The sequence below is a fragment of the Diceros bicornis genome, chromosome 5, assembly GCF_020826845.1.
Source record: "Diceros bicornis minor isolate mBicDic1 chromosome 5, mDicBic1.mat.cur, whole genome shotgun sequence".
Classification (NCBI taxonomy): domain Eukaryota; kingdom Metazoa; phylum Chordata; class Mammalia; order Perissodactyla; family Rhinocerotidae; genus Diceros; species Diceros bicornis.
The window spans coordinates 13921573-13949210 of record NC_080744.1 but is presented as its reverse complement, the minus strand read 5'-3'; the positions used below and the strand labels follow the sequence as shown (position 1 = coordinate 13949210).

General features: G+C 39.8%; 2 protein-coding genes across 7 annotated transcripts in view; one reads left to right on the top strand and one right to left on the bottom strand.

The window, feature by feature from the left end:
• Positions 1–11576: 11576 nt before the first annotated feature.
• INSM2 (INSM transcriptional repressor 2) lies at positions 11577–14413 on the top strand. Its single transcript, XM_058540365.1, has one exon. The coding sequence runs from the start codon at positions 11593–11595 to the stop codon at positions 13285–13287; it is 1695 nt and encodes a 564-aa protein (XP_058396348.1). The 5' UTR covers positions 11577–11592; the 3' UTR covers positions 13288–14413.
• Positions 14414–16090: 1677 nt separating this feature from the next.
• RALGAPA1 (Ral GTPase activating protein catalytic subunit alpha 1) overlaps positions 16091–27638 on the bottom strand; it is a 247265-nt gene continuing 235717 nt past the window's right edge. For 4 of the 6 annotated variants that reach the window (XM_058540714.1, XM_058540717.1, XM_058540718.1 and 1 more), the window contains 2 exons: positions 25500–25624; positions 16091–16817 (listed from right to left, as the gene is read on the bottom strand). In XM_058540714.1, coding sequence (XP_058396697.1) covers positions 16669–16817; positions 25500–25624 — 274 coding nt within the window. In that variant the 3' untranslated portion in view covers positions 16091–16668. Of the gene's footprint in view, positions 16818–18030; positions 18085–24859; positions 24891–25499; positions 25625–27638 lie in introns of all 6 variants that reach the window. The other 2 variants (XR_009220006.1, XM_058540715.1) reach the window with 2 other exon arrangements.

Here is a 27638-nt window from a genome sequence, read left to right as displayed (position 1 = left end):
AGAAGGAGAAGAAGGAGAGAATGAGATGAAGCAATTGTTCGAAGAGTTAACTGCTGAGGAGTTTCCAAACTGACAAAAGACTTCAAGGCACTGATTTCAAGAAGTCTTATGAACTGAAAACATGAAAAATGAAAAGAAAACCATACCTAAGCACACTCAAGTAAAACTTCTTTTTAAAACCAAAGACAAAGAATAAATATTAAAAGCAGCCAGAGAAAAATGTAAATTACTTTCAAAAGAGTAACAATATACTGACAGCTGACTTCTCACTGGTAAACGTGAGAAACAGAAGACAGCGGAATGTTATTTTCAACGTGCTGAAGAAAATTACAACCTAGAATTCTATAAGTAGATAAAATAAAGACACTTCAGACACACTGGAGCTAAGATATTTTGCTCCTAGCAAATCTACAATGAAGGAAATCTCAAAGAACGTATTTCAGCAGGAGGAAAATGATCCCACATGGAAAGTCTGAGATACCAGAAAGAATTAAGAGCCAAGAAAGTGGAAAACATGTGGGTAAATCTAAAGAATATTAACTGTGTAAAACAGTAATAATAATGTCTTGTAAGTTTTTTAAAATATAAAATTAAAATAACAATAATAGCATATGTCAGGACAGAGTAAATGCAGTTAAAGTGTTCTAACTTCCTTAATATTATAAAAAATATATGGAACAACAAAAGACCCCGAATAGCTAAAGGAATCCTGAGAAAAAAGAACAAAGCTGGAGGTATCACACTCCCTGATTTCAAAATATACTACAAAGCTATAGTAACCAAAACAGCATGGTACTGGCACAAAAACAGACACACAGATCAATGGAATAGAATCAAAAGCCCAGAAATAAACCCACACATCTATGGACAGCTAATCTTTGACAAAGGAGCCAAGAACATACAATGGAGAAAAGAAAGTCTCTCAACAAATAGTGTTGGGAAAACTGGATAGCCACAGGCAAAAAAATGAAAGTAGATCCTTACCTTACACCATACACAAAAATTAACTCCAAATGGATTAAAGAGTTGAATGTAAGACCTGAAACTATGAAACTTCTAGAAGAAAACATACGCAGTACGCTCTTCGACATCGGTCTTAGCAACATCTTTTCAAGCACCATGTCTGACCGGGCAAGAGAAACAATAGAAAAAATAAACAAATGGGACTACATCAAACTAAAAAGCTTCTGCACAGCAAAGAAAACCATCAACAAAACGAAAAGACAACTTAGCAATTGGGAGAAGATATTTGCAAACCATACATCTGATAAGGGCTTAATTTCCAAAATATATAAAGAACTCACGCATCTCAACAACAAAAAAACTAACAACCCAATTAAAAAATGGGCAAAAGACCTGAACAGACATTTCTCCAAAGAAGATATACAGATGGCCAACAGACACATGAAAAGATCTTCAACATCATTAACCATCAGGGAAATGCAAATCAAAACTACAATGAGATATCACCTCACGCCCGTCAGAATGGCTATAATTAACAAGACAGGAAACAACATGTGTTGGAGAGGATGCGGAGAGAAGGGAACTCTCATACACTGCTGGTGGCAGTGCAAACTGGTGCAGCCACTATGGAAAACAGTATGGAGAGTCCTCAAAAAATCAAGGATAGAACTACCATATGATCCAGCTATTCCACTGTTGGGTATTTATCCAAAGAACTTGAAAACACCAATGCGTAAAGGTACATGCACCCCTGTGTTCATTGCAGCATTATTCACAATAGCCAAGACTTGGAAGCAACCTAAGTGCCCATCAAGGGACGAATGGATAAAGAAGATGTGGTATATATACACAATGGAATACTACTCAGCCATAAGAAACGATGAAATCCAGCCACTTGTGACAACATGGATGGACGTTGAGGGTATTATGCAAAGCGAAATAAGTCAGAGGGAGAAGGTCAAATACCGTATGATTTCCTTCATTAAGTAGTAGATAATAACAACAATAAACAAACACATAGGGACAGAGATTGGATTGGTGGTTACCAGAGGGGAAGGGGTGAGGGAGGAGGATGAAAGGGATAATTCAGTACATGTGTGTGGTGATGGGTTGTAATGAGTATTTTGGTGGTGAACATGATGTAATCTATGCAGAAATAGAAGTATAATGATGTACACCTGAAATTTATACAATGTTATAAACCAATGTTACTGCAATAAAAAATATTATAAAAAATAAATCTTGATAAATTAAAAATATGTGATTTAATTTTAAAATTAATAACAAATACAAAGGGTATAATTTTAAACTGGTAAAGGAGGGGAATTTGTTACATAAAAATCAGAAATCAACCTAAAAGATAAAAAAAGAAGAAATGTAACAGATCAGACAAATGGAAAACATGTTAGAAGATGGCAGATTTAATTCCAAATATAGTAGCAATTACATAAATGTAAAAGTATTAAATTCTCCAGTTGAAAGTTAAAGATTGTCCAACCGGTAAAAAAAAATCCAACTACTCTTAACAGGACACACATTTAAAACATAATGATAAAGAAAGGTTGAAATTAAAAGAAAATTACATACCTTGCAAACACCAACCAAAATATAACTGATGTGTCTAGAGGAAAACATCAGACAAAATGGACTTGAAGTCAGAAAACATTACTACAGACAGAGAGGGATACTTTATATTGATGATACGGTCAATTAACCAGATATTGCTTTTAATTCACATGTGCTGTGACAAAGTCTCAAAACGTATAGAGCAAAAATTGAGAGACTACAAAGAGAAATAATTTACCATGTGGGAAGGGGCATATACATATATAATACTTGCTTTGTAAAACTGCAAAATACATATTCTTTTCAAAGATACGAATGGAATTTATTTATTAAATCTAAATACATAGATAAAGATTGATAAGGCTTTTTTCCCCTGAGCTAGGTAGACGACTTTCATTATTATTCCAGGATGTTTATTTGGAACACACACATTCTGCATAGTGAAAAGCTGGTTAGACAGTCAGTCTCTCACCTTATGAGATTACAAGCAACACCAAGTCCATATATATTCTGATACTGAGCACTAGTGTGAGCCTGCGCTGTAGAGGATATTAGTTTATCTCGTTGAATTTAATTCTCTTTCTAGATGTAGGTATTGTTATGCCTAATTTAGAGATAAATAACTGAGACTCAGAGGGGTTAAGTAAAAATTTTAAGATCACCTCTTTACTAAATGACAGTGCTAGAATTCAAATCTACTCTTTTTATGAGCTACGAACCAGCTCCAGAAGTTTCTTAATCCTTTGAGGTGGGAAGTGAGGAGGGAAGTATTCTTACAGAAGACTATCTCTATAAAATTAGAAAGATGATGTCTTTGTGTAGCATCGACAAAGGTTGAAGTGTCTGCAGCAGAGGAGTGTTACAGATTGAGCCAAAGAAGTGGCTATAAAATAGTGCGATGAGAGCGAGTGTCTTAGAAGACAGACAGTGCTAGTGATTTGGAATGAGAGAACGGTGAGGGGAAAGAACCGTCATGTGCCCGGCATAACGGAAATTAAAATGCCTCTCCATTATGGCATCTTATGCCATTGACAATCCTTTTCTTTTAGCTCAAGTTCACTCTTTTCCAATTGCTTATGGTTTCTGAAGTGAATCCCAATTCTTTCATGACCAGGTGAAAGTCAAATTGTAAGTTCCCTCTACTTTCAAGTTTTTAGAATAAGTTATCTATTTCACTGCTTAACACCAGGAGAAACACACTCACAGAGAAAGTATAATAATACAGTTCATCAATCATTTAAATCCGTTCAATAGGTGAATAATTAGGGCCATGCCCTCTTCAATTTTAATATTCTCCTGGCTGAACTCCCCACCTCCAGTCTCATCTTACTCTCCTCGCCTTCTTCTCCACGTCACCGCAACTCAAGAGCTTTACTCCATGCAGCCATTAGAGTTATCTTTCCAAAACAAAGATTTGATTATATCATTTAAATGCTTTAGAAAAAATCAGTGGCTTTCCCTGCATAACACCCAGGCTCCATTTAGTGAGGTGCATAATGCTCTTTGCAATCTGGCTCCAATTCACCTTTCCAGGCCCAGCTCCTCACTTCCGACACACCCCCCGCCCACAGGAAACAACACGCTGAGGCCCCATTTATGGCGGATACTCTGCTGCTGTGCCTGTGTGATAAGAAACTGGGGCCGGAGAGGTTCAATAACCTGTCCAAGTCACATAGCCAGTACATGGCAGAGCCAGGATTCACACTCAGGCCTGACTCCAAATCATGAGCTTAATCCAGTAAGCTCCACCATCTTCTGTCTTTTATGTTTTGTGAATTTTGTTTTAACCACATGAAACAGAATTAATTTTGAGTGTATTAAATGCTATAGGTAATCCATGCTGTCTTGCATCATAATTGGGTATAAAATATAAGCCAGTCACATAAATTATTCTGTTATTTCTGTAGAATTTATATTTGCCATTAGTGTCAATAGTTTTCCTTCACTTCAGACACTTTAATAATAATAATAGTAATAGTAATAATAAAAATAATAATAATAACAAAAACCTTCCATTCATTTAGGGCTTACTATATGCCATAGATTGTGCTAAGCATTTTGAATATATAATAATATTTAATGATCGAAGCACTCTTTGAGATAATTATTACTATTCCCATTTTGTGATGAGGAAACTGAGGCTACAAAAGGCTAAGTAAGTTGCTTATGATTAAACAGCTGGTCGTGGAGCTGGAATTGAACTCAAGGCTGTCTCACTGTACAGCTGTGCCCTTGACTGCTACACGATGCCACCTCCCTGTACAGCTCCCAGAAGGAATGTCTCAGTGACTTGGATCTTACCCTCTGTGCCCTGTGCCTGACATTCCTTGTTTTCCACACATGAAGTCTTAGCTTGCAAGACTTGTCTTCCATCTAAGTAGCTGACAAGCTTCTTTCTGCTCCCATTCTCCTAGATTCCTGGGTCCTGAACAGTTTAAGATAGAAACTCTGGTTATGAGTTGGGTTTCTTTTCCCTGCAGGGAATGGCTTCAGAGGAAGGGAATGGAGTGATGCAGGTCATGGGTCAAGTGGCGGAGGTGGGGAAGGAAAGACCTTCCAAGGGTATACCATGCAAGGAAAACCTTCCTATTCCTCTCATTTTTCTGCACCAAGATTCCCAAATGCCTAGAATCCAGAGCTCCTTATGACTTTGTCTTCCCTCCTCGGTGCTCAGGCAGAGTGGGCCCTGGGTCTATAGGTTGCAGCAATAAGACACAGTGACGCTTTTCTGAAGCCAGGGGCTCATTATTTTAACTGTCAGTTCATTCACGAATATGCCAGGCCTTGTTCTACATACCGGATATACAGCTGTGAACAAAACAAAGAATCTGTCCTCATGGACATTACAGCTTGCTGGGGACAACAGTTAACAAATAAATATTTAATATGGTGACAGATAGTGATAAGTGCCATGAAGAGAAAGATAGCTGAGTAAAGGGACAGAAAATGGTGAAGGGTAATGGTGGGTGTAGGGCTGCTATTTCAGTTAGAGTGGCCAGGGAAGATCTTTCTGAGGTGGTATTCTCTGAGTAAAGACCCGAATGAAGTTAAAGAACAAGTCATAAGCATATCTGAAGAGAGAACATTCTGGCAGAATAAAGAGCCTTGAGGTGGAAGTGTGCTTGTCGTGTTTGAGGAACATGAGACCAATGTGTACGGAACAGGATGAATGAGGAAGAGAGTGGTGGGAGATATTGTTTAAGAATAGCCAGGGACCAAGCAGAGCCTTGGATTTTATTATAAATATGGTGGGTAGCCATTTAAAGATTTTGAGCAAAAGAGCAGGATGATCAGATTTATGTTCTAATAGCCACCTTGCTGATCCGTTTTCATTGAATGAAGAATACTCTGTAGCGGGGCAAGGTTGGAAGCAGAGAGACCAAACAGTGCAGTGGTAGAGAACCTGAGAAGTGTTCAGATCCAGGAAAGGCTTGGAAGGTAGAGCTGATAAGAATTGCTAATGGATTGAATATGGGGTGTTTGGCTTGAGCCGAAAGTTTTTTGGTTTTGGTTTGGGCGGCTAATTGAGTGGAGGTGCCATTTACCAGGCTGAGGACTAGGTTCAGGAGGCGAGATCAGGAGTTTTGTTGTAGACTTGTGCGAGACCGTTTGACTTCCAAGTTCTTAGGGGAGAAGAGGCCTCCACTAGATGCCACTAGTGTTAACCTTTCATGGGGGCGTGTCTACACGGAGGTGAAGGAGCAGAGAAATAGAAGAAACACAGTCCCTTCTGAGTAATCCTTCTGATATTCAAGTGACTGAAGTGGAGGTCAGTATCCGAGCTTGTCTTATAGGCACTACGATTTCAGGACAAAAAATCTCTCTCTTCAAAGAATTTCCTGATGGCTATTGTCTCAAAATTTCTGAATTTAAATCAAAGTGATTTATTCCACAACTAGAGATAAGAAGCTTAAAATGCAAATAACCTGAGAGATAATGCAGTGTTTATGAGTTTTTATCAAAGTATCCCAGAGCAGATGAAGGTCCTGGGTGTTTAAGATGGGAAAAGGATATCATTGTCAAAAGAAAGGACGTAGAGGGAGAGCAAAGGTTTCACAGTCCTGCCAGGGGCTGCCCTATTGATCACAATTTCTCAGTGGGAAAACAGAGAAAGAAGCGTTCATATCCTGAAGGATTATTTGGATTTATACCTAAGTGGAGAGTATCCATCTAAATTCCTTTTCTCCCCTACCTTTTAGCCCTTTTTCTACATTTTAATCTTTTAGCCCTTAATCTCTTCCCCAAAGTGTTCTTCAACTGGAATCCCTGTGGCACGACAGAGGCTTGTCACCCCTTTCCTAGGGCCAGAGTTCAAACAGGTGGCTCTGGAGAACGCTATTTACCTGTGCAATTTCCCTTTGATGTTGCACTGTCATTTCTCCAACAGTGTCCTAGGGGAGGGTACCACATCTAACACCAGACAGGATTTAAGACAGCTTTTACATTATCTTTTTTTCTGATTATCAGTCATATATGCTTATTGCAAAAAATTTTAACAAAAAAGTTAAAAAAAAATACAAAAGACTGAAATTCCTACTAACTAGAGGCAACCCCAACAACACTTTGGCACCTATCCTTCCGGTGTTTTATTCATTTTGTTTTTTCATAATTGAGCTCTTTATTGTACACACAATTTTGCATCCTGCTGTTCTTGTTAACATTATGGCATACATACTTGTCCATGTCATTGCTTTTTTTTTGTTTGTTTTTTGGTGAGGAAGATTGGCCCTGAACTAATGTCTGTTGCCAATCTTCCTCTTTTTGCTTGAGGAACATTGTTGCTGAGCTAACATCTGTGCCAATCTTCCTCTATTTTATATGTGGGACACTGCCACAGCATGGCTTGATGAGTGGTGTGTAGGTCCACACCTGGGATCTGAACCTGTGAACCCCAGGCCGCTGAAGCGGAGTGCACAAACCTAACCACTATGCCACCGGTCTGGCCCCCATGTCATTGCATTTTTATGGCTACATAATCATCCACAGTATAGCTGCACCGTGATTTACTCAAGGTAGTTTCAGATTATTTATAATTACAAATAATGCTGTGATAAACAGCCTTGTGCATAAATCTTTGCTCTTCTTTTGGAGGATTTACTAAAAGAGGAATTGGTGAATTAAAGGGTATACATATTTTTAAAAGGTCCTGATATACAACGTTAGAAAATATTTGACAGCAATTCTTTTTTTTTTTTTTTACAATAATGGTTTTTATTTGGAACACACAGAGGAGAAATGGTTGTGTATTGTTATATACTAATCATTATTTGCTCTGTTTCACAGTGGTAACATAGTACCAACTCAATATTAGATAAGTATTAGCCTACCTGGGGCAAGTGTTACAGAGTACGGAGAAGAGCAGATACATTTGTGCAGTAAAACCCAGGAAACTCTCTTTTAATGGAGGTGGGCTGTTCCCTGGGTATTGAGGGAACAGGGTGATGAGGAGAGGAGAGGTCAGGGAAGGCATTCCTGGGAAGGGGATGGAGTGAGGAGGAGGTGCAGAGCACAGCACAGCAGCCCGCAGCCCGAGTGCCCTTCCTCACACAGGAATGGAGCGGAACTAGTAGAAGAGTGGCACAGAAGCAAATCCCTTGGCAACTGGGGTGATGTCAACGTCCTCTGGGGCAACCAGAGATTTTAGGGTAAATTTCTGTAAAATCTTGGTCAGGAGTAAAAATAGCTCCATGTAGGCAGGCTCTCTCCTACACAAATTCATTTTCCTGAAAATAACAGAGGGTAGCTACTCCTTGAACACTGTGTTTCCGAACTATCACAGAAAGAATCCACAGCAATCACTTGAGTGACTGAATAGATGTACAAATGCAGGATAGGGTGGCTGGAAGGCAGGGTGGCTGGAAGGATGGTCAGATAGATGGGACACACTTGCTATCCATCTAATAACTTTAGCACCATTCATTCAAAAAATATTTGTTGAATATCCATTCTATGCCAATCACTTGATTAAGTATTCCCACATTATAAGTGTTCTTTTGACTTCTTAAGTTTCCATCATTTTTTTTTTTTTTTCTAGAAACAGACCAACCTTCTCAGTTAATTGAAAGGGGAAGGACTGGGAGGAGGAGGGTCATATATCTGCATTTCCCCTTTTATCTCTGGCAGAAAGTTTAGCCAGATATTTTCCCTCGTGCAATTTCAAAAGCAAATGTCACTCCCTCACTTAAAACTTTAAATGGCTCTCTGTGCCCGTCCTATGTAATGAAGTCCAAATTACACGGCTTGGTCCTTCACATTCTTTTCACAGTCTGATATGCCATGATTTTGCCTTCCACTTTTTTGTGTGAAATTTTTTTATTGTGGTAAAATATATATAACAAAAATGTCTACTTTTAAACAATTTTTTAAGTGTACAATTCAGTGGCATTAATTGCATTCACTATATTGTCCACCTGTTACCACTATTGATTAACAAAACTTTCTGATCACTCCAAAAAGAAATTCTGTAACCATTAAGCTATAAGTTCCCTTTCCCTCTCCCTGATATCCAATAATCTACTTTCTATCTCTATGAATTTACCTATTCTAGATATTTCATAAAAGTGAAATCTTACAACATTTGTCATTTTGTGTCTGGCTCATTTCCCTTAGCATAATGTTTTCAAGACCCATCCATGTTGTAGTATGGATCAGTATTTCATTCCTTTTTATGGCTGAATAGTATTCTGTCATTCGTATATACCACGTTTTGTTTGTACATTTATCTGTTGATGGGGAATAGGTTGTTTCCATCTTTGGACTATTATGAATAATGCTACAATGGACATTGGTGTACAAGTACGTGTTTCTGTCTCTGTTTTTAATTCTTTGGGGTATATCCTAGAAGTGCGAATGCTGGGTCATATGGTTGACAGCAATTCTTACAAAGTACTATGCACCTGAGCCCCTCTTGAAAAATGGCTATTCTAAAGTACTACAATTCTTACATCAGATTTTCCATACCAAAGCATATGTCTGGGTCACTAGGAGAAAGGAAAAGAAAAGAATCGAAAAGAAGTTGAGTTAGAAGTCATATATAAACTGATGTGTCAGAAATTATCAATTTGGAAAGCGAAGTTTACCAACACTATTAAACGACTCAAATGTTTTAAGTAGCAATTCAGAAAATTTTGATTATAAAGTGTCAGCTTTATTTATTTTACTTAATTTTGTATAATTTCATGCTAATTAGTGGGAAACACCATAATGATGGTATTTTTCAAACTGTGGGTCCTAATCTGTTAGTAAATTATGAAATCAATTTGTTTGCTATAATCAGCATTAAAAAAAGAAAATAGAAATGAGTAGAAAATACAAGAATGCATTGTACCTAGTTAAGACTATTATTTTGAGAAACTTTTGTTTCGGTTACGTGTGTGTATACTGTAAAATATATTTCTTATTGTGGGATGTGATCAGAAAAAAATAGTTTGAAGCCACTGGTGTAGTGGAAAGAGTGTGAGCTTAGGAATCAGCCAGAACTCGGTTTGAATCTGGGCTCGGGGTGAGTTTTCCCAGTTATCTAACTTCTCTGTGGCTCAATCCCCTCATCAAAAAAGGAGAATAATAATAATATCTCCTTCTGTTGTGTGTATAAAGATTAGAGACTATTCAAGTAGAATGCCTAAAATAGTCAATGATTAACAAATACATAATTACTTTCAAATCTTCCTAAAAATAATGCTCTCCATGTAAAAACACTTCATTCACTAGAAGGAAGACGACACGTGTTACTGATGACTAGATCTGTTATGCTCTAGTCTACTTTATAAACATATCGCTCAGTCTGTTTCTGCAATTTGGTTTTGTAAAGGAGACTTGAACACGTAGTCCTTTCCCCTTCCTATTCTCACATTGTACTTATATCTCTATTATGGATTTTGTCACTTTATTATACATACATCTGTCATATGTTTTCTAATTATTTCATAGTTCAGCTAGTAGTACAAACTTTCACATCTCTTCTAGTGCTTAAAACAGTGCTGGGCACTTTACATAGTGCTGGATGAAAACCTATTGAGTGTGGTCCATGGCACACCTTTTTCAGAGTATCACTGATATAAGGGGAAGCAGATGTAATCCTGGTTCACCAGCATTTCTCACTCAGTCTACTCCATGCTAAACAGGGCAGTTAGGCACTAAGTCATGTCTCGGGGTAGTACAAGTGGAAGGTGTGAACAGAGAAACCACTTTATCTAAGGACAGTCGAAAATTAGATGCTCCTTCCCCTCCCCACTCCTATTCCCATCGGGGAGGGGGCATTTATAAGCCCCGAGGACCAGGCCCAGAAACCTGCCGGCGTCCTGAGCTCCAGAAGCTTGCCAGGCACGCACCGCCGCCCGCCCTGAGAGCCCTTCTTCCCAGATGAATTCTCATAGTATCACAGACGCGCGCAGTCGATCGATACCGGCTGGCAGACGTGCTCGCACCGTCAAGCGTAGGCACAGGGCGGTGGATTCAGCCGCCCCGCCGCTCTGTCGCAGCTTCTCACCAGCTCAACACGGGCAGCGGACGTTAACCCGTTCCCCGGCTGACACTCACCCGGTCGCTTCCCCGGCACCTGGCGGCCCTCCTCTCGGCTCTGCTCCCGCAGGCGGGGCTTCTCCACCAGACTCCCAAGCGGGGGCGGCAGGGTCCCGGCCCGAGGAGGGCGCCGGTAGGCGGCCTCTCCGCCCGGCTCCCCGGACGGTCCCTGGAGGCGGCTGTGCGGGGGGCGCGGAGCATCCTCGCACTCCAGACCTTCTCTTCTTGCGTCTTCGCCCGGCGGGCGGCAGGGCGGGCGGCCCGGGCAGGCGCCGAGCCCGTCGCGGGGCCGCCGAGGCCGCCGCGGGGCGCGGTAGGGGCGCCTCGTGGAGCCCGCGACCCGGCGCGCGAAGCCCCGCCCCGGCGCCCGCTCCCGCTCCTGATTGGCGGGTCCCGCCCGGAGCAGCCCCGAGGGCCCCGCGCGTCTCAGCTATAAAGGCGGCGGCCGCATGACGGCCGCGGCGAGGCTCGGGCGGCTGCGGTGCTCGTCCGCCCCCGGCCCCCGCCGCCCGCTCCTCGCCCCCGAGCGCTCCCGGCTCTACCATGCCGAGGGGCTTCCTGGTAAAGCGGACTAAACGGACGAGCGGCTCGTACCGAGCGCGCCGAGCCGAGCGGGCCTTCCCCCTGCTGGGGCCCGAGGGGGCGCCGCCCTTCCCCGAGGAGGCTGCCCGTGCCTCCCAGCCCGGGGCGCAGCGGGCGGCGCCCCCCACGCCGGACGAGCCCGGAAAGCGGCTGGAGGAGGACGCGGCCCGCCAACTGTCGGGGTCGCCCTGTCGGGCCGCTGCGGTGAGCCCGGGGGCGGGCGCGCGGGAGGGCGCAGAGCGGAGGGCGGATGGCAGGGAGGGCCCCGGGCCCGGGCCCTGCCCCAGCCTCGCGAAGCCGGCGGGCGCGGAGCTGCGCCGGGCGTTCCTGGAGCGCTGCCTCGGCTCGCCCGTCTCCGCCGAGTCCTTTCCCGGGGGCGCCGCCGCCGTGGCCGCCTTCTCCTGCTCGGTGGCGCCGGCAGCCGCCCCGACCTCGGGGGATCAGTTCCTGCTGCCGCTCCGGGCACCGTTCCCAGAGCCCGCGCTGCATCCGGACCCCGCGCCCCTCTCGGCCGCCCTGCACGGCCTGAAGCGGGCCGCCGGCGCCGAGCGCCGCGCCAAGGCACCTCCCGGCTGCGCGTCTGCGCCCGCGGCCGCCGGGGTCAAGAAGCCAAAGGCCATGAGGAAGTTGAGCTTCGCCGATGAAGTGACCACATCCCCAGTCCTGGGCCTGAAGATCAAGGAGGAGGAGCCCGGAGCGCCGTCCCGGGGCCCGGGGAGCAGCCGCACGCCGCTGGGGGAGTTCATCTGCCAGCTGTGCAAGGAGCAGTACGCGGACCCCTTCGCGCTCGCCCAGCACCGCTGCTCCCGCATCGTGCGCGTCGAGTACCGCTGCCCCGAGTGCGACAAGGTCTTCAGCTGCCCCGCCAACCTCGCCTCCCATCGCCGCTGGCACAAGCCGCGTCCTGCAGCCGCAAATGCCGCCCCCGTGTCCTCAGCCGACGGGAAGCCGCCTCCTCCGGCACCCTCGTCCTCTCCGGACTCCGGGACTATCGCATCCTTCCTGGCGGAGGGCGAGGAGAACAGCCGGGCCGAGCGAACTGTGGATCAGCACCTGCAGGCCAGGGACAGCTCCGGGGCGGAGCAGCACCGGGACAGCGCCCCACACCCGGGCCTCCAGGTGTTGTCCCACCCCGAGCCACCGCGGCCTCAGGTCCCTTACACGGAAGCGGTGTTGGGGCGCCGGGTGCCTGGGCCGGGCAGTGCCAGTGGTGTCGGGGGACCCGAGATCTTCGTGTGCCCGTATTGCCATAAAAAGTTCCGTCGCCAAGCCTATCTGCGCAAGCACCTGGGCACTCACGAGGCGGGCTCGGCCCGCGCGCTCGCCCCGGGCTTTGGCGCCGAGGGCGCCGCCCCGCTCGCCTTCGCCTGCCCGCTGTGCGGGGCGCACTTCCCGTCCGCAGACATCAGGGACAAGCACCGGCTGTGGCACGCGGTCCGCGAGGAGCTGCTCCTGCCCGCCCTGGCTGGGCCGCCCCCCGAAGCGCCGAGCCCAGGCGGCGCATCCGACGGCGGTGCTCAGCAAATTTTCTCGTGCAAGCACTGCCCGTCCACTTTTTTCAGCTCCCCGGGGCTGACCCGGCACATCAATAAGTGCCACCCCTCGGAGAGTCGGCAGGTGCTGCTGCTGCAGATGCCTCTGCGGCCCGGCTGCTGAGGGCCGAGAGACCAGGAAGATCGCGAGGTTGGCCTTGGAGGAAACAGAACATGGGAATTTCTGTGGGGCTTTCTTCAGCTTGCAAGGTTACCCCCTTTCCTTCCTATATGTTCTCTCCTAAAACTCCCAGTAGTCAGTGTTCCGCCAGAGGAGCGGACAGCGAAATGTAAACTCCCTCTCTAGAGCAGGTATGTATGTAGTGTAAACGTTCGCGGTCAAGGACTTGTCAGCTTTCAATCCTTCTCACTTTCCCCACGAAAATAGGATCGCCCCCCCCCCAAACTCTGGAGACCCTAACGAATCCTATATGACTTGTAATTCCTATGGAAAGTCGCAGTGCACGCGTGCATGTCTCAATGTCTACAAAGGATTCTAGCTACCGAAAGTGGTAGTCAATGTTTTTTTCCCTTGCCATCGCAGGCGCCTATGTAGTTTCTGTCTCAACAGGGTCAGATATCTTGCATTGTATATTCTGTGAATTAAAAGTTACGTGATTCGTGCCAAACTTACAGGGGCGGGGGGAAGATCCAAGACCTGTGTCTGTGGGCAGGAAATATAAGAGGATGTTTGTGCATTGGGGGGATGTGGGGATCTCCCTGTAAACTTTCTTTTTCTCAATTGTAAGTATCAGTCCATTCTTAAGTTAGTGTTTGGAGGTGGGGAGGGTGCTACTTTACTGGAAGGAATTGCGATACCTCCGAAATTCTCATCTTTAGCTATTTTGTGTGCAGTATTCAGGAAGAGCTACTTTAAACCTTTCTTTAAATAATAGCTTTTTGGAAATATAGAACTCACTTCCTGAAGTTTGACTGTTTTAGTAGGGTTTCATCCAAATTGTTTAATGCTTCTGTTGTGAATCTCATCCGTGTATTATATATGAAACTACTTTCAGCTTAAGGAAGATGTTAATACCTATAATCCACTATGGAACTGAATGGCAACTCATTCAATATTCAGTATTTTCTTTCCAGCAGCAACCTGTTTTCGAATTTTTGTAAACCTCATTCAGTGTACATTCTGTGCCCATGCCCTCACAGCCGGACTTTGGGACCCTGGCTGAGCCTTGCTTGACAGATAGCCCATATTTGTAAGATGCTGACCACCAAATAAATGTCCACGGCTGGTGCTTTGTTGTGTTGTGTTTGTCTTAAGAATCCTATTGAACACAGCCTATTTTTCAAAGCCACATTTCTTATCATCTCCCCAAATATGTGAGATAAATCCTACTTTAGAATCTTAGTGACCCATTTAGACGAAATACAGACAGGAGAAATTATATTTTGTAAATGAATGTAATGGTGCAGAAATGCAATGGGAAAATTTCCTTTGAAGTATGGCTGCACGGACTGAGCTCCAAAAGGTGAAGAATATGTATTAGTCTTTAAAGACACTTTACCACCCAAAAATGTCAACAGAAAATGTATTTTAAATATACTTTTTTAAAAAAAAGCTAGTGAATAGTGTTATCTGAAGATGAAAAAAATCATGTTAACTGTGCTAATTAACTTCACTGTTTTCAAGTGGGTATGTTCACTCCATTTTGTTACATATCATCAATCCATTAGCTGTTCAGTTTTTTAAAGTGAAAGCACTACAGAAACATGTAAGCAGTTACACTGATTTTCCGTTTTGTAATTCTTCACCTTGATTGTGGAAAACTGTCTATATTGTTTAATCTTGTTCTCAGGGACTCTCTTTATCCATTTGTTTATCTTCTGCATGAGCTTTCATAGGAATTTTAGTTTATTTTCTACATAGTTTCATAGGTATTTGCTTTTATTTATAAGAAAACAAAAACTTGAGCGCACAAAAACTCTAAAAGGTTGTTTTAGAAACTGTCTATAAAAAGTTTTGTTCCTGAATGTTTATTATAAAATGACAAAGTGAAATTTAAGAAATCAAAGAAGCCTGAGGCTGAGATAAACTGATGCTTTAACCAAGTGCACTGAGTGAAGTTTCTGGCCAGCCCTTAGGAAGGTGTAAAATTTCCTGCATTTTTAATAGCTGTGGTGGGATCTCTGAGAAATAAGGTAGGGTGTATCCTAAGAAGGGAATTCAAATTCATTTTTCATGATTAGCAAAGATAACCTAGGTCTATGCTTTACATCTCTCCATTAATCATGTAGCTCTGCTTATTAAGTCTGAAAATATATGTAAGACAAATATAAACACTCATGGACAGGAAGTGACAAGAATATTTTTATTGTATTATTAAATACCATATCTTTTTTTTCACTGTTACAAATTTGTAGATACTACATGAAGGATGATACATAATTTATGTTTTGTAGTTTGCCGGTATGATGTATTTACACATGCAGTTAGTACCAAGGTCATGCTACATTTCCTCAGGAGATGCCCGTTTAAAACAAAATGTGAGCAAAATAAGAGCAGCTTATCTACTGTAGGAAAATACTTCTGGGGAGTGGAATGTATACCAACCTGCATCTGCAAGTTCAGTATTAACAATATTAGCTTTAATTTATACTCCTGGGTCATGTTTCCTTTTCTTTTAAAATAATACACATAATTTAAGCAACACATTTATGTCAGAAAAGCTTTTTCCTTTTTTTCTTTCTTTCTCCCCTTTTATTCCCCCCTTTTTGGTACTTAAAGAAAGAACACATACACCAGGATCCAGAAGCCAATAATAAAGGGCCACAATTTCAAAAGAGAAATGGCATTTAACAGTGATACCATTTAAAAAGCAAAACATTAGAAAAATATTTGGAAGCTAAACATGAATCAAAGTTCAGCATAGTGATTTTCCTGGTTATTAGATATGTCATGGCATCGCGAAAGGAGGTGTTGCTTTGGGAAAAAAAGTTAATGCTAATTACTTGAGTTGGAATTTGAAATACTACAATACCATTTATTTTAAGTGTTTTATTTTCATAACATAAATAATCCATACACATTCTGTGTATTAACAGATTTGCAACATTTGCTATAACTTTACAAATGCTTAAATTTAAAAATTTACATGTGTAAAAAAAATTATATTTTTACTGAGCCATAAAGTTGCAATGGGGCACGATAAATAAAATAACAAGACTATCTGTCCAATTATATTTTGGCTCAAAGTTAATCATGAAATTAAAAGTAAAACTACACAGACATAATTATCTAGGAAGGTAAAGGGTGTAGAATAAAACTCCACCCCCCCCAAATATGGCAGCTTGGAGTGTGGGGGAAAAAAACCAACTGAAGAAACAAACCAAATCTAAAATATTAAGTTACAAATTATTTAAATCCAGTGTTTTCTAAAATATATGTGCAGGAAGGAACAAGCATGTTGTGGCAAACACGAAGGCCTGCAAGTGTAACACTCTGCTCGTGCGAAGGTGGCTGCTGCTGACTGCCGCTGGGCGGCCTGTCTCCTCAGGACTTATTGGCCGAGCCAGAGGAACGACGCAGCTTCATGGACATGCGGCTTTTGCTAGTTCGAGGAGACATTGGAGAGGCCAGGTCAGCCCCGTCTACCTGCGTTGCTGTGGGGGTTTCACTGGGCAGAATCTCTGGGTAGGAGCCTGTGGGAAACAGCAAGAGTGTCAGTCCAAGTCATCTGGCCTCTCATCCCATAAGCAACAGCCTTTCTGCTACTGACCTGTTGCATGGATCCCAACCCTTACTGAGGTCTTGAGAGGAAAAAGCAAGCCCCAAACTTGCTTGTTACAACAGCCTACTAATATTTTATTTAAAATCCAGTGATCTGGTAGCTCATGTCATCATATTAGCAAGAAAGTGCCAATCATTATTTCCAGAGCCAGAACTAACCAGAGAGCTCCCTGGAAAAAGCAACAGGAAGGGAAATCTCTGGGCCAGAAAGGACAGGGATCCAAAGCATCATTAGCATGCAGGGAAAGGCTTAGAAGCAGGTGAGAAGGACCAACTCCTATCTCTGGGGTACAGGCTACAACCACGAAAAGGGCCTTCGCTGCTCAAACTTGAAAACAACAGCACCCAATGGTTCCAAAAAGGAATTCAGCACTATGAGACCATTATACATGCTGGGTATTTCAATATGCTTTTAAAAAGGAGCAGGGTAAATTCCTGGGGGAAGAAGGAGGACAAGCATTCTCATCTGAAAGTCAGTCAAAAAAAGAGAAACTGACCCCTCAAAATGTATCAATTTAGAAGAGATAAGCTATACTTCTGTTTCCTTAACTTAAACTTTTGCAGTTACACTACTCAGTCATAACAAGTAGGTAACCAGTAGAATTAGGAGATATAAAAATTCAAAAGAAGCAAAACAAGTTCAAATTGGAAAATTCTTTGTGTCATCTACAAAGTAGTTCTTCACCTCTGTACTTTATTTCTATGAATTATGATGCTCTAATATACAGTAATACTATAGAACTTTACAACTGTAGGCTCTAAAACATTTCTGAATAAATAAGAAATTACATTAAAAATAAAAGCCCTTCAAAAAAAAAAAGAAAATCTTCAAACATAATAGAATAATGAAAACTTTAAAATTCTGTATATTTTAAGGAATTGAATCCAGATTTTCTGGGTCTGATGTACATGAGAATTTTCTGTGTGTCACAAACACACACAACGCACAGGTTGCAGGCTTAAACGTACACATCTCCTTATTTTATCACTAATATTTTATCACTACTCGTAATCCAGGTCAATTGCCCTCCTTTTCAAAGTAACTTCCCCAACATTCTTTCTTTTCATAATTGAAATGAGGTTGGCCTTCAAAATGCAAGGAGAAAGAAATATATTTCTGTTCACCTTTACTCTTCCTGAAGATCTGAATTGGTTCATACTGGACCCATACTGGAAAACCTAGAGGAAAACATGAATCCATGGCCCTTTTTAGGGAAGCACTGCAAACGGCTGGCAGGAGGAAGGTGAAGAGCAGTAGCTCATGCTTCTCTGGTAATGCATGTTATTCCCCGCCAATCATGAGAGGCCTTCTCATGGCTGGTTACCTTGAGATGGCCAATGTTTTCTAGTGGAGGTTTTGGGAGGAACAGAACTATCACTGCATTTCTTTCTTTGTGGTGAATGAAGAAATGGAGAAGCGAGCAGAAGTGAGAAAACAAAAGAGAAGATGGAGAACAGATAAGAGAGAGACAGTGCAGAATCTTACAGGTGTTAACCGAGGAGCAGAGGAGAGAGTCACCAGGTTTTATTATGAAATACAATCGGGCATGCAGTGTGTTAGGATGATGATGTTTCACGATGGACAATGCTTTGTAAATTCAAATGTTAATACTTACCAACTAACAAAACAAGTTCAAATAGGAAAAAAGAAAAGAAAAGAAAAGTCTATGAGAGATTCTATAGACGTCTACCTTTTAAAGTGTTCACTGTACTGGTGGCATGTGACGTTATCCTAACCACACAGCCATAACATCTCTAGAGCTGTGCTGTCCAAAAAGGCAACCACAGCCACGTTAAAATTAAAATTAAAAGTAAATATTCAGCTCCTGGTGCACTAGCCGCATTTTGAGTGTTCATCAGCCACACGTGGTTAGTGGCAACCACACTTGACAGTGCAGATATAGAATATTGCCATCATCATAGAAAATTTTATTGGAGAACACTGCTTTAGACTATGCCAAATTCGAAGAATATTTTCCTCAAAAACAGCAATTCCTCCATGTCTCCTGTACTGCCTTCAAGGTCAAATCCCGTTTCAGTCAACTGAGAGTCAAACCAGGCTTTTTAGTGTGTGTGGTACATAGCTATCGATACCCCCTTGCATTTTAGCAAATGGTATTTGTGGCTCTACTCAGCATATCCAAACTCTATACAAATAATTTACTGTGGATAGATCTCAATTTTAGATGTAAAGAATACAGTGATAACTATGCTTCATTTCATATCCTGTTCTATCACCTGAATCATAAAGAATGCTGATTTATTTATTTCTATTAACATATCCTCAAGGATAAAGTTTAAAAAGTATCTGTGGGCTCCTATGTTTGTACATACTGTATCTGTTACTAGCACTCTTCCGGTACTCCCACAGACTGTGTCTGTCTCGTGATGGTATATCAAACTGATTCATATATTGTGCATTGATTACAATGCACTGTTATTACAAATAACATGATGAACATGACTTTGGGGATCTATAGAGATTATATAAGGGAACTCAATGGATTGTTATTTATTGTGGTTTTTTTTGTACTGCTTGCTGACAGGTATGACCAGCTTAAAACTGCTGAAGTTATTGGGTAAATATAACCTTTAAAAATATTGTGACTTTGAAAGCAATTTCAATTAACACTGAACCAAGAGGTGATGGGATGTGTTAGAAAGAGCACGGGCATGGGTTCGACAGACCTCAGTTTAATGTCAAGTCTGTCATGGTGGATCTTCAGCAAACTGAACCAAGACAGTTTTCTTTCTTATAAAATGGAGACTGTACTAGTTATTTTGCCAAGTTGTGGGGGATCAATGACTACATATTCAACGATCCTGGCACACAGCAGGGTACACTATAAGTGTAGCTTTATAATAAAGCTACTAAACAGATTAGAGTAAAACTTAATAGGCTTTGAGTCAGAACAGATGAAAATTAGAAGAGATCGAAATTAGAAATATTTGTGAAGAAAATGACCACTTCTCCCATGGCAACCTTAAAACTATAAAAAAAATAAATTAGGGCCAGCTCGTGGCATAGTGGTTAGGTACACACACACTCCGCTTTGGCGGCCCGGGGTTCGCAGGTTCGGATCCTGGGCTCAGACCTATGCACCGCTTATCAAGCTGTGGCAGGCGTCCCACATATAAAGTAGAGGAAGATGGACATGGATGTTAGCCCAGGGCCAATGTTCCTCAGCAAAAAGAGGAGGCAGCAGATGTCAGCTCAGGGCTAGTCTTCCACACACACACACACACACACACACACACACACACACACACATAAAACATAAAATAAAAAAATAAATTAGGAAAAAAAAGATTTTTTCAGTGGGTGGAAAACTAGAGTCTTCAAACTAAAAACCCTTAACAATTTCTAATTTGTAAATATGACAGGTTATTGAAAATCTCTCTTGCCTCTCTCTCTCAACAGCAAGAAGGAGTTGAAAGTATTTAGACTAACTGTGTAATTATAATAGCTAAGATCACGGATTCTGAAGTCAGACTCGGGCTTTATCGGGCACCAGGTGTCTCTGGGCAAGCCTTTTTTTTTTTAATATCTCACAGAACTGCCATGAAGGTTAAAGGAGAGAATGCATTTAGAGGACTTAGCAGAGTGCCTGGCACTCAGTAATTGCTCATTTATTATTTTATTATTTTCATTACAAAAATTTTACATCTGAATGAATGTTCTATGTGGAAACTGAACCTGGTAATTATTGTTACAAAAGGTTAATGGATTTTAGTTAAGATTGATATTATTTTTCTCTTGGTCAACAACATATGAGCCAAATTTCCAAGTTCAAAGTACTGAAAACAGAATACTACATTTGGCTGCTTATAATTTCAGGCTAACCTAGTGATAAATGATTAGAAATCTGTTTTTAAAGACATAGTAAACAAATTTATAGCTTATGTTATACGTTGAAGGAAACTGATTTTCCTATTGGCACTTACAAATAATATTTAGGATATACATAAATAACTATCTTCTGAGGAGCTAAAATACTTTTTTCAGATCATTTCAAAGCCTGGGAAGAGGAAAGTTTAAAATAACTTTTAAACAAGTACACCAAACTAAAAAGGTTACATAAGAAATAGCTAAATTTTGATGATTCATCTCATTCAAAGAGATGGATCTGACCATCACAATGCTATCCCACATACGTGTGGCAATACAGATTTTGTGAATTAACAGCAAAACTGAGGTTAGAATGAAGGAAAATTAGACGCAACTCTAGGTCTTTACAATCACTCTATCTAGATTATCTCTTATTTTGATGGCACAGAAATATTTGAATCTTATTACTAATTTTTATAATATTTATTTCAATGGAAACCTATACACTTTCTAAAGGCAATAATACAAAGTGGTATGTATAGGTATAGATATATGTATATTTATGTGTGTATGTGTGTATATATATATACCTATATATAAAGAGAGAGTCAAACACCAATCAACCCTTTAATTTTTAAAGTACTAAAATTTCTAACTTAATTTGTAGAAAAAAATCCAAAGGGGGAGGTATCTACTAGCTCAATTAAAATAATAGAGTATCAGGGGCTGGCCCGGTGGCGCAGTGGGTAAGTGCACGCACTCCGCTTCAGCGGCCTAGGGTTCACAGGTTCGGATCACGGGCGCGCACTGACGCACAGCTTGTTAGGCCATGCTGTGGCGGCGTCCCATATAACGTAGAGGAAGATGGGCGTGGATGTTAGCCCAGGGCCAATCTTCCTCAGAAAAAAAGAGCATTGGCATTGAATGTTAGCTCAGGGCTAGTCTTCCTCACACACACACACACAAAATAATAATAATAATAGAGTATCAGAGGTAATTCTAGATATACTACACAATAGGCATTCAACAATACTTTTTGCTGATGATAGTAAAAAAGACATAATACTGAAAAAATTATGGGTGTATTTTTAATGTTGAAATTGATAAAGACAATTTAATTAATATTTACTGTGCACTTTCAGCAAAACAGGATCCTGTTTCTTGTTATTGGCATTCTATAATTTCTTCTATTAAAAAAAGACAATTTGAAAAGACAATGTGATGTTAGGGAAAAATATCTAGATTTTGAACTAATAATGTAATCTGGCTAAGAAGAGAATAATTTCATTTTAAAATTTAGAGTCAGAGGAGAGGTGTTCATGAATATAAAAAAGTTAAAAAAAGGAGGTCACTGTAAAACTTTTGATATTTTCCACACACATGCCTGACAAAGATAAAGGGACTTTTTCCTGTAATTTTTTTTTTAATAAAGGACAAGAAAAATCTAATAATGTTTTAATGTAGTTATGGAAGATCAACAAAGTGTGACATCACGATATCTCCCTCAATGACCTTAGGGATAAAAATAATTTCCCTTAAGTATCAGTCTACTGCCACAGACAGAGTCCATTTTGAGAAAATACAGTTATGAAATTTACGGATCAACTATGATACACCAAAAATGTTTTTCATATATATTTAAATAATACTAAAAACTATCTAGAAAAATCTTCTTTTGAATTTCAGTGTCATCACAGTTGGTACATTACTGTTAACCAGGATGTAGGTTTTAGATAATCTTGAACCAAGTTAAGTAAACTTAAAAAACAGTATTTTTCCACACTATTCCACTCCACCAAATAGAATTATATTATAGGATTGTTAGAAAAAATAGGTTATATTCTTTATATGATTATCATACTGGCATTTCTTTAAAACTTAATTTCAAATTATTGCATTAGTATTGATTAGTATTATTTTATATACATGGGGTATGCGTAGGATATCTAAAGTGGATTCTCAATTGCAATTATGAATGCATTTCCTCAATGTGGCAAATACATTTTATCATTATGTTAAGCAATAAGAAACTTCACACTATAATGTAATTTTTGCCAGCCATAAGTCAGGTCCATATTGCTATTATGTGGCTTATTTCATGTCTTCTCTCTTTCACTTTGACTTACAACTTTAAAGGGAGTTCTGTATGTATGGGGTGGTTTATAACAGGAAAATAAAAATTTGAGATGATTGGAAGAAAAAAGTAAAACAATCATTCTGCAGATATCATAATGTTTTTGCTACTGTAGAAGAGTAAATATTTCATTTTTATATTGTGTTGAATTCAGAACCACTCTGATAAAAATTTCTATCTTTTATAACTATTAAAGTCTGTAAAAAAACATAAAAATGTATTCAGTAATACTGGAACAAGTTATTTACAGGTAACAACATCCTTTTAAACATTAGAGTGCATGCTTCTAATGGTTCCTAAAGGAAAAAACAATTTTTAAAAATTAACTGAAAAGAATCTGTAGCACATTATTACATTTATGTTAAATTCACATTTTCATTACTATTTAGATAACCATAAGTTTTATGTTAAACAAGTTGTAGAATAAATAAAATAGTAAAATATATTTAAACATGGAACCAATAGAGCCTTGACTTGGTGATTGTATCATCCTTTACTTAACGTCTTAGCAAGTGAGACTACTACTTACTTCCCATATTATATATCTGGCCAAATGTGCAAGATAATATGCAAAATATGAGAAAAACATTAAGACGACGAATATGAGGGGCCGGCCTGGTGACATAGTGGTTAAGTTCGAGCGCTCCACTTCGGTGGCCCTGGGCTTCACGGGCTCAGATCCTGGGCGCAGACCTATGTACCACTCATCAAGCCATGCTATGGCTGAGTCCCATGTATAAAATAGAGGAAGACAGAGATGTTAGCTCAGGGCCAATCTTCCTCAGCAAAAAGAGGAGGATTGGCAACAGATGTTAGCTCACGGCCAACCTCCCTCACACACAAAAAAGGATGACAAATATGAAGGACTCTAGTTGGTAAATGACTACAACACGAAAAGCCTTTATACCTTTGTATAAAGGGGAAAAGTGAGCCTGAATGTGGTCCTATTATCAATATTTTTCAGTTGTGAAATTTATGGCTTGACTATATGATACACAAAAGTGTTCTTCATATCTATTTTAATAATGTAGTATGATATTTTATCAGATATTCTCTATTATTAAAAATGAAATTTCCAGGTATACTTAACTAATTTTTATTTTGTTGTTCATTAATTTACTTTTAATATCTTTTTTAATTGTCTTTCTTAAGGTCAAGTTGAGTAATTTTAGAGAGTGTCAATCCATAGAAGTGAATCTTAGACTTTTTAATCTGTCTTTCAAAAGATTCAACCTAGTCTAATATAATTTTCTCTTTGCTAGGCCTTTTATATTAATTGAAAGGGCTCTAAGGTTTTTGGTAAAATTATTTTTATAATGGCTAATTAAATTGTGCAAGGAATGGAAGCTTTAATTTCATCGATGAAACCTCAATTGAGAATTACAGTACTTTTCTTTCAAATAAATTAGGCCATAAAAATGAATATTGTGCCTTTCAAACTTGTTTAATATAAAGAATTTCTTTAAGTTACATAACATAAAGAGAATTTGAAGGCTTATTATGATGAACTTAAAGTATATTGTATTCTCTTTTCCTGCTTCCCTTGAACACCATTAAAACAGTCATCTTTGTATTTCAGGTGCCTAGTACAGTGCGAGGCACACAGCAGAATAACTATTTGATGAGTCCAGATATTCAACAACAATGCAACAGATTACAAAATACAAAGACACGCCATTTCAGTTCAGTAGTACTACTTTTTCATGCTGAGAAACAAAAAAGGTCAATACAACAAGGTGTAACTAATTCCAACCAAGATTTCTATTATTAGTTATTTTTATCCCAGAACCAGTGTTAGTGTTTCATGCAGACCTGGGTTAGTAAAAGTATAATTCTGGAAGAAATTTAGTGACAATTTCTGAAATGTTTAGTATGAACCAGGGCAGTGTTAAGTTCGCTTATTGTTTGAGTTACAAGCTTAGTGCTTGCTAATTTTTAAAAAAGGAAATGGGGAAAGAACAAAGGGTGTTTTGGTTGACACTTTGTCTTACCTTCAGATAAACAGAACTGATATTTAATGATCTAAAGAGGGAAAATAAAATAAATGAAACAATCATAAGGAGTGCAAAGTATTACAGAATAGGAAGGCCATGAGTCATTTATTTTCTTACTGATTTCTTCAAAATTAGTCAACTGTAAAAATGCAGTACCCTCTTATAATCTTTAAATATTAAAAAATAATTTACTGTATTAAGCACTTCTAAATCTAGACCAGTTATTTTAACTTTAATTGTAAAATCAGAGATGCTAAGGCAATATTCTTGGCCATAAAATTTGATCCTCTAAAGTTGAGAAGGAGTGCATGCTCAACTCGTGTTTCTTTTGCAGATTCCTCAGTAATGATTCCACGAAACACACTAGTCACGGCACATTAGCTCAGATAAAATGTGGTGCATGGACTTTTATGAAGATTGTTGACTTTTAAAGGAACTGCATTTAGGTAAAAGAAAGTAGAAATCAAATTTGCAGGCCAAATTTAAATATTAAATAATGATGGAAAATATTTATATTTCAATGACTAGAATTTTATTCAAGCAAGTTTTTGATTATTGTAAAAGTTTTCAGAACAAAAGGGTATTGCATTTCAAGTTCCAATAATGACAAGTAGCTAATACTCGCTTTTAATCTTACCGGCATCAGATGGTAAATGATGGTAGGGAGCTGGAGAAAAAACCTGGGCTGCAAAATCTTCAAATGTCGTTGGTTCTAAATGGTGCTGGACAATAGTTTGCAGGTATCGTGCTCTCTCCTCATAGCTGATTTCCTTCAGTTAAGGGTGAAGTTAAATGCAGCTTACATTGGAAAAGAACAGATCTCATCAAAAAAGTACTACTATGATTGCTAAGCTATTACTTCTTAATAAATATAATTATTAACTATTCTTGCAAATCATTAAAAGTATGGCTTTGTAAATAGTAAAAATACAGTTTTTAACGTAAGTTTACTCTTCAGAATATCATTATAATGGCAGCTTACCAGGGAGACATTTATTAGAAAATAATTATAATAAAACTAAACTGTAGGAAGAAAGAAAGGTAACAGTTTACTTGAGAAAAGATTCAACTGCTATCAGGTCAGCCTAGGCTCATCTTATCTTGTTAATCAGCTTCGATCTGCAGATTTACTCTGAAGAGCCAAACAATAAATATTACGATGCTGTTTAACATACTATTTCTGAAATTCTATATTTTTCATTTGTAGACTTATTGTGAAAAATTCCTGCATATCTTCTTCTTTTTCTAAAACTCCCGCATTTTCCCAACAATTGTTCTCATTTTGAATGGAAGACCACTGTTGCTGTAATCCTTGAATAACCTCACGCAGTTAAGACAGATACAGAGTTGAATCTGTATGTCAGGAAACAATACCTAGTCAATTATAACACTGGAACAAGCAGGGATATTTGCAAAGAGTCCACAGGACTCCTAAACACTGTCTAACAAAGCATCTACAGGGCACTGACACTGGCAGAAAAATACTGTACTTCCCTTTCACCACATTTTCTTCTCTGATATTATTGACAAGCAACCAGTACCTTGAAGTGTTGTTGCTTTTGAACAACCCACTCCAGGCTTCCTGTTTCAGCAGGGCTGATTGTGCTGTTAGCACAGAGAGGGCGAGAAAGAGAGAGAATATTTCTGTTGTTCACGAAAGCAACTATGGAAATGGCTGTCAAAATGTAGAGCAGCAGGCAGCAACATACAATTATCAGGAAAAACTCACATGCTGACTTCATGTCGTATAGTTCCTGAACTGAGAAATCAGTTAACCTTTCTTCTACAACTTTTAAAAGTTTTCCTGCTGTACTCAGTGTGCTATGTTGATAGGATTTACATACGACATTTAAATAAGTATAAAGGATAATAAAATTTCCCTATTTGTTCTTTATTCACTGAATTTTTTTCCAAAACCCATTTTAATATTTTCTCCTCAAAATTCCTTATTCTTTTAAAATTGCAATTCAATTATTGTAGTTCTACAGTTCTAGAAATTGTAGGCCAAGTCTACAACCAAGACCACGAAAAATAATTTGAGAGGAATATAATTTAAAACGATATTCAATGGGAGATAACCATAGCCAGTTACATTTACAAAGGGTTATTGATTAAGAAGAGGAAAAAAAGCATAAGAGTTAATGGTAAGATTATATTCATTAGGCACTTGACTTAGACTATGATGTCTTCTGCCCTCTAAATGGCTTGAGTACTCTCTTCTTGTATTACAATTTATTTTATGCATCAAATATTGAAATAATCTGAATTCCAACTCCTTGCAGTCCACTATTTTCAACTCTGTACACTGGGGTTGAACTTCAAAAGAATTTTACTTCTGAAATGGGTAGCAACAGGACAAGATGCTATATTAAAATGATCAGTGGTAAGGATTTTGTGGGAAGATCATATAGACATTTTTGCGTGTTAACATAGAAAAGTATTATAGCACACTTTTAAAAGAGGGTATATGGTTGTAAATGGAAGAGGATGAAACCGAGAGTTCAATCTAAATAATACCACATATCTCACAACTTGTTGGAAAGTACTTTTTTCATTGGGGGAGATTCACAGCTGCCGAATTTTCTGCAGTTAATAGAGTCCTTTGATTCACAGCAGTGCCCCTTGTACAAAAAATACTGGCCTTTGTGTATTACCAGAAACTAATTTTCTATTTGGCTGAAAAGGGAAAAATGGGGTTATTGCTTCTCCCTCCTACAGAGCTTTTCATTATGCCTGATGCACTCAACTTCTAAGCTCTTCTGAGAAAAAAAATAAC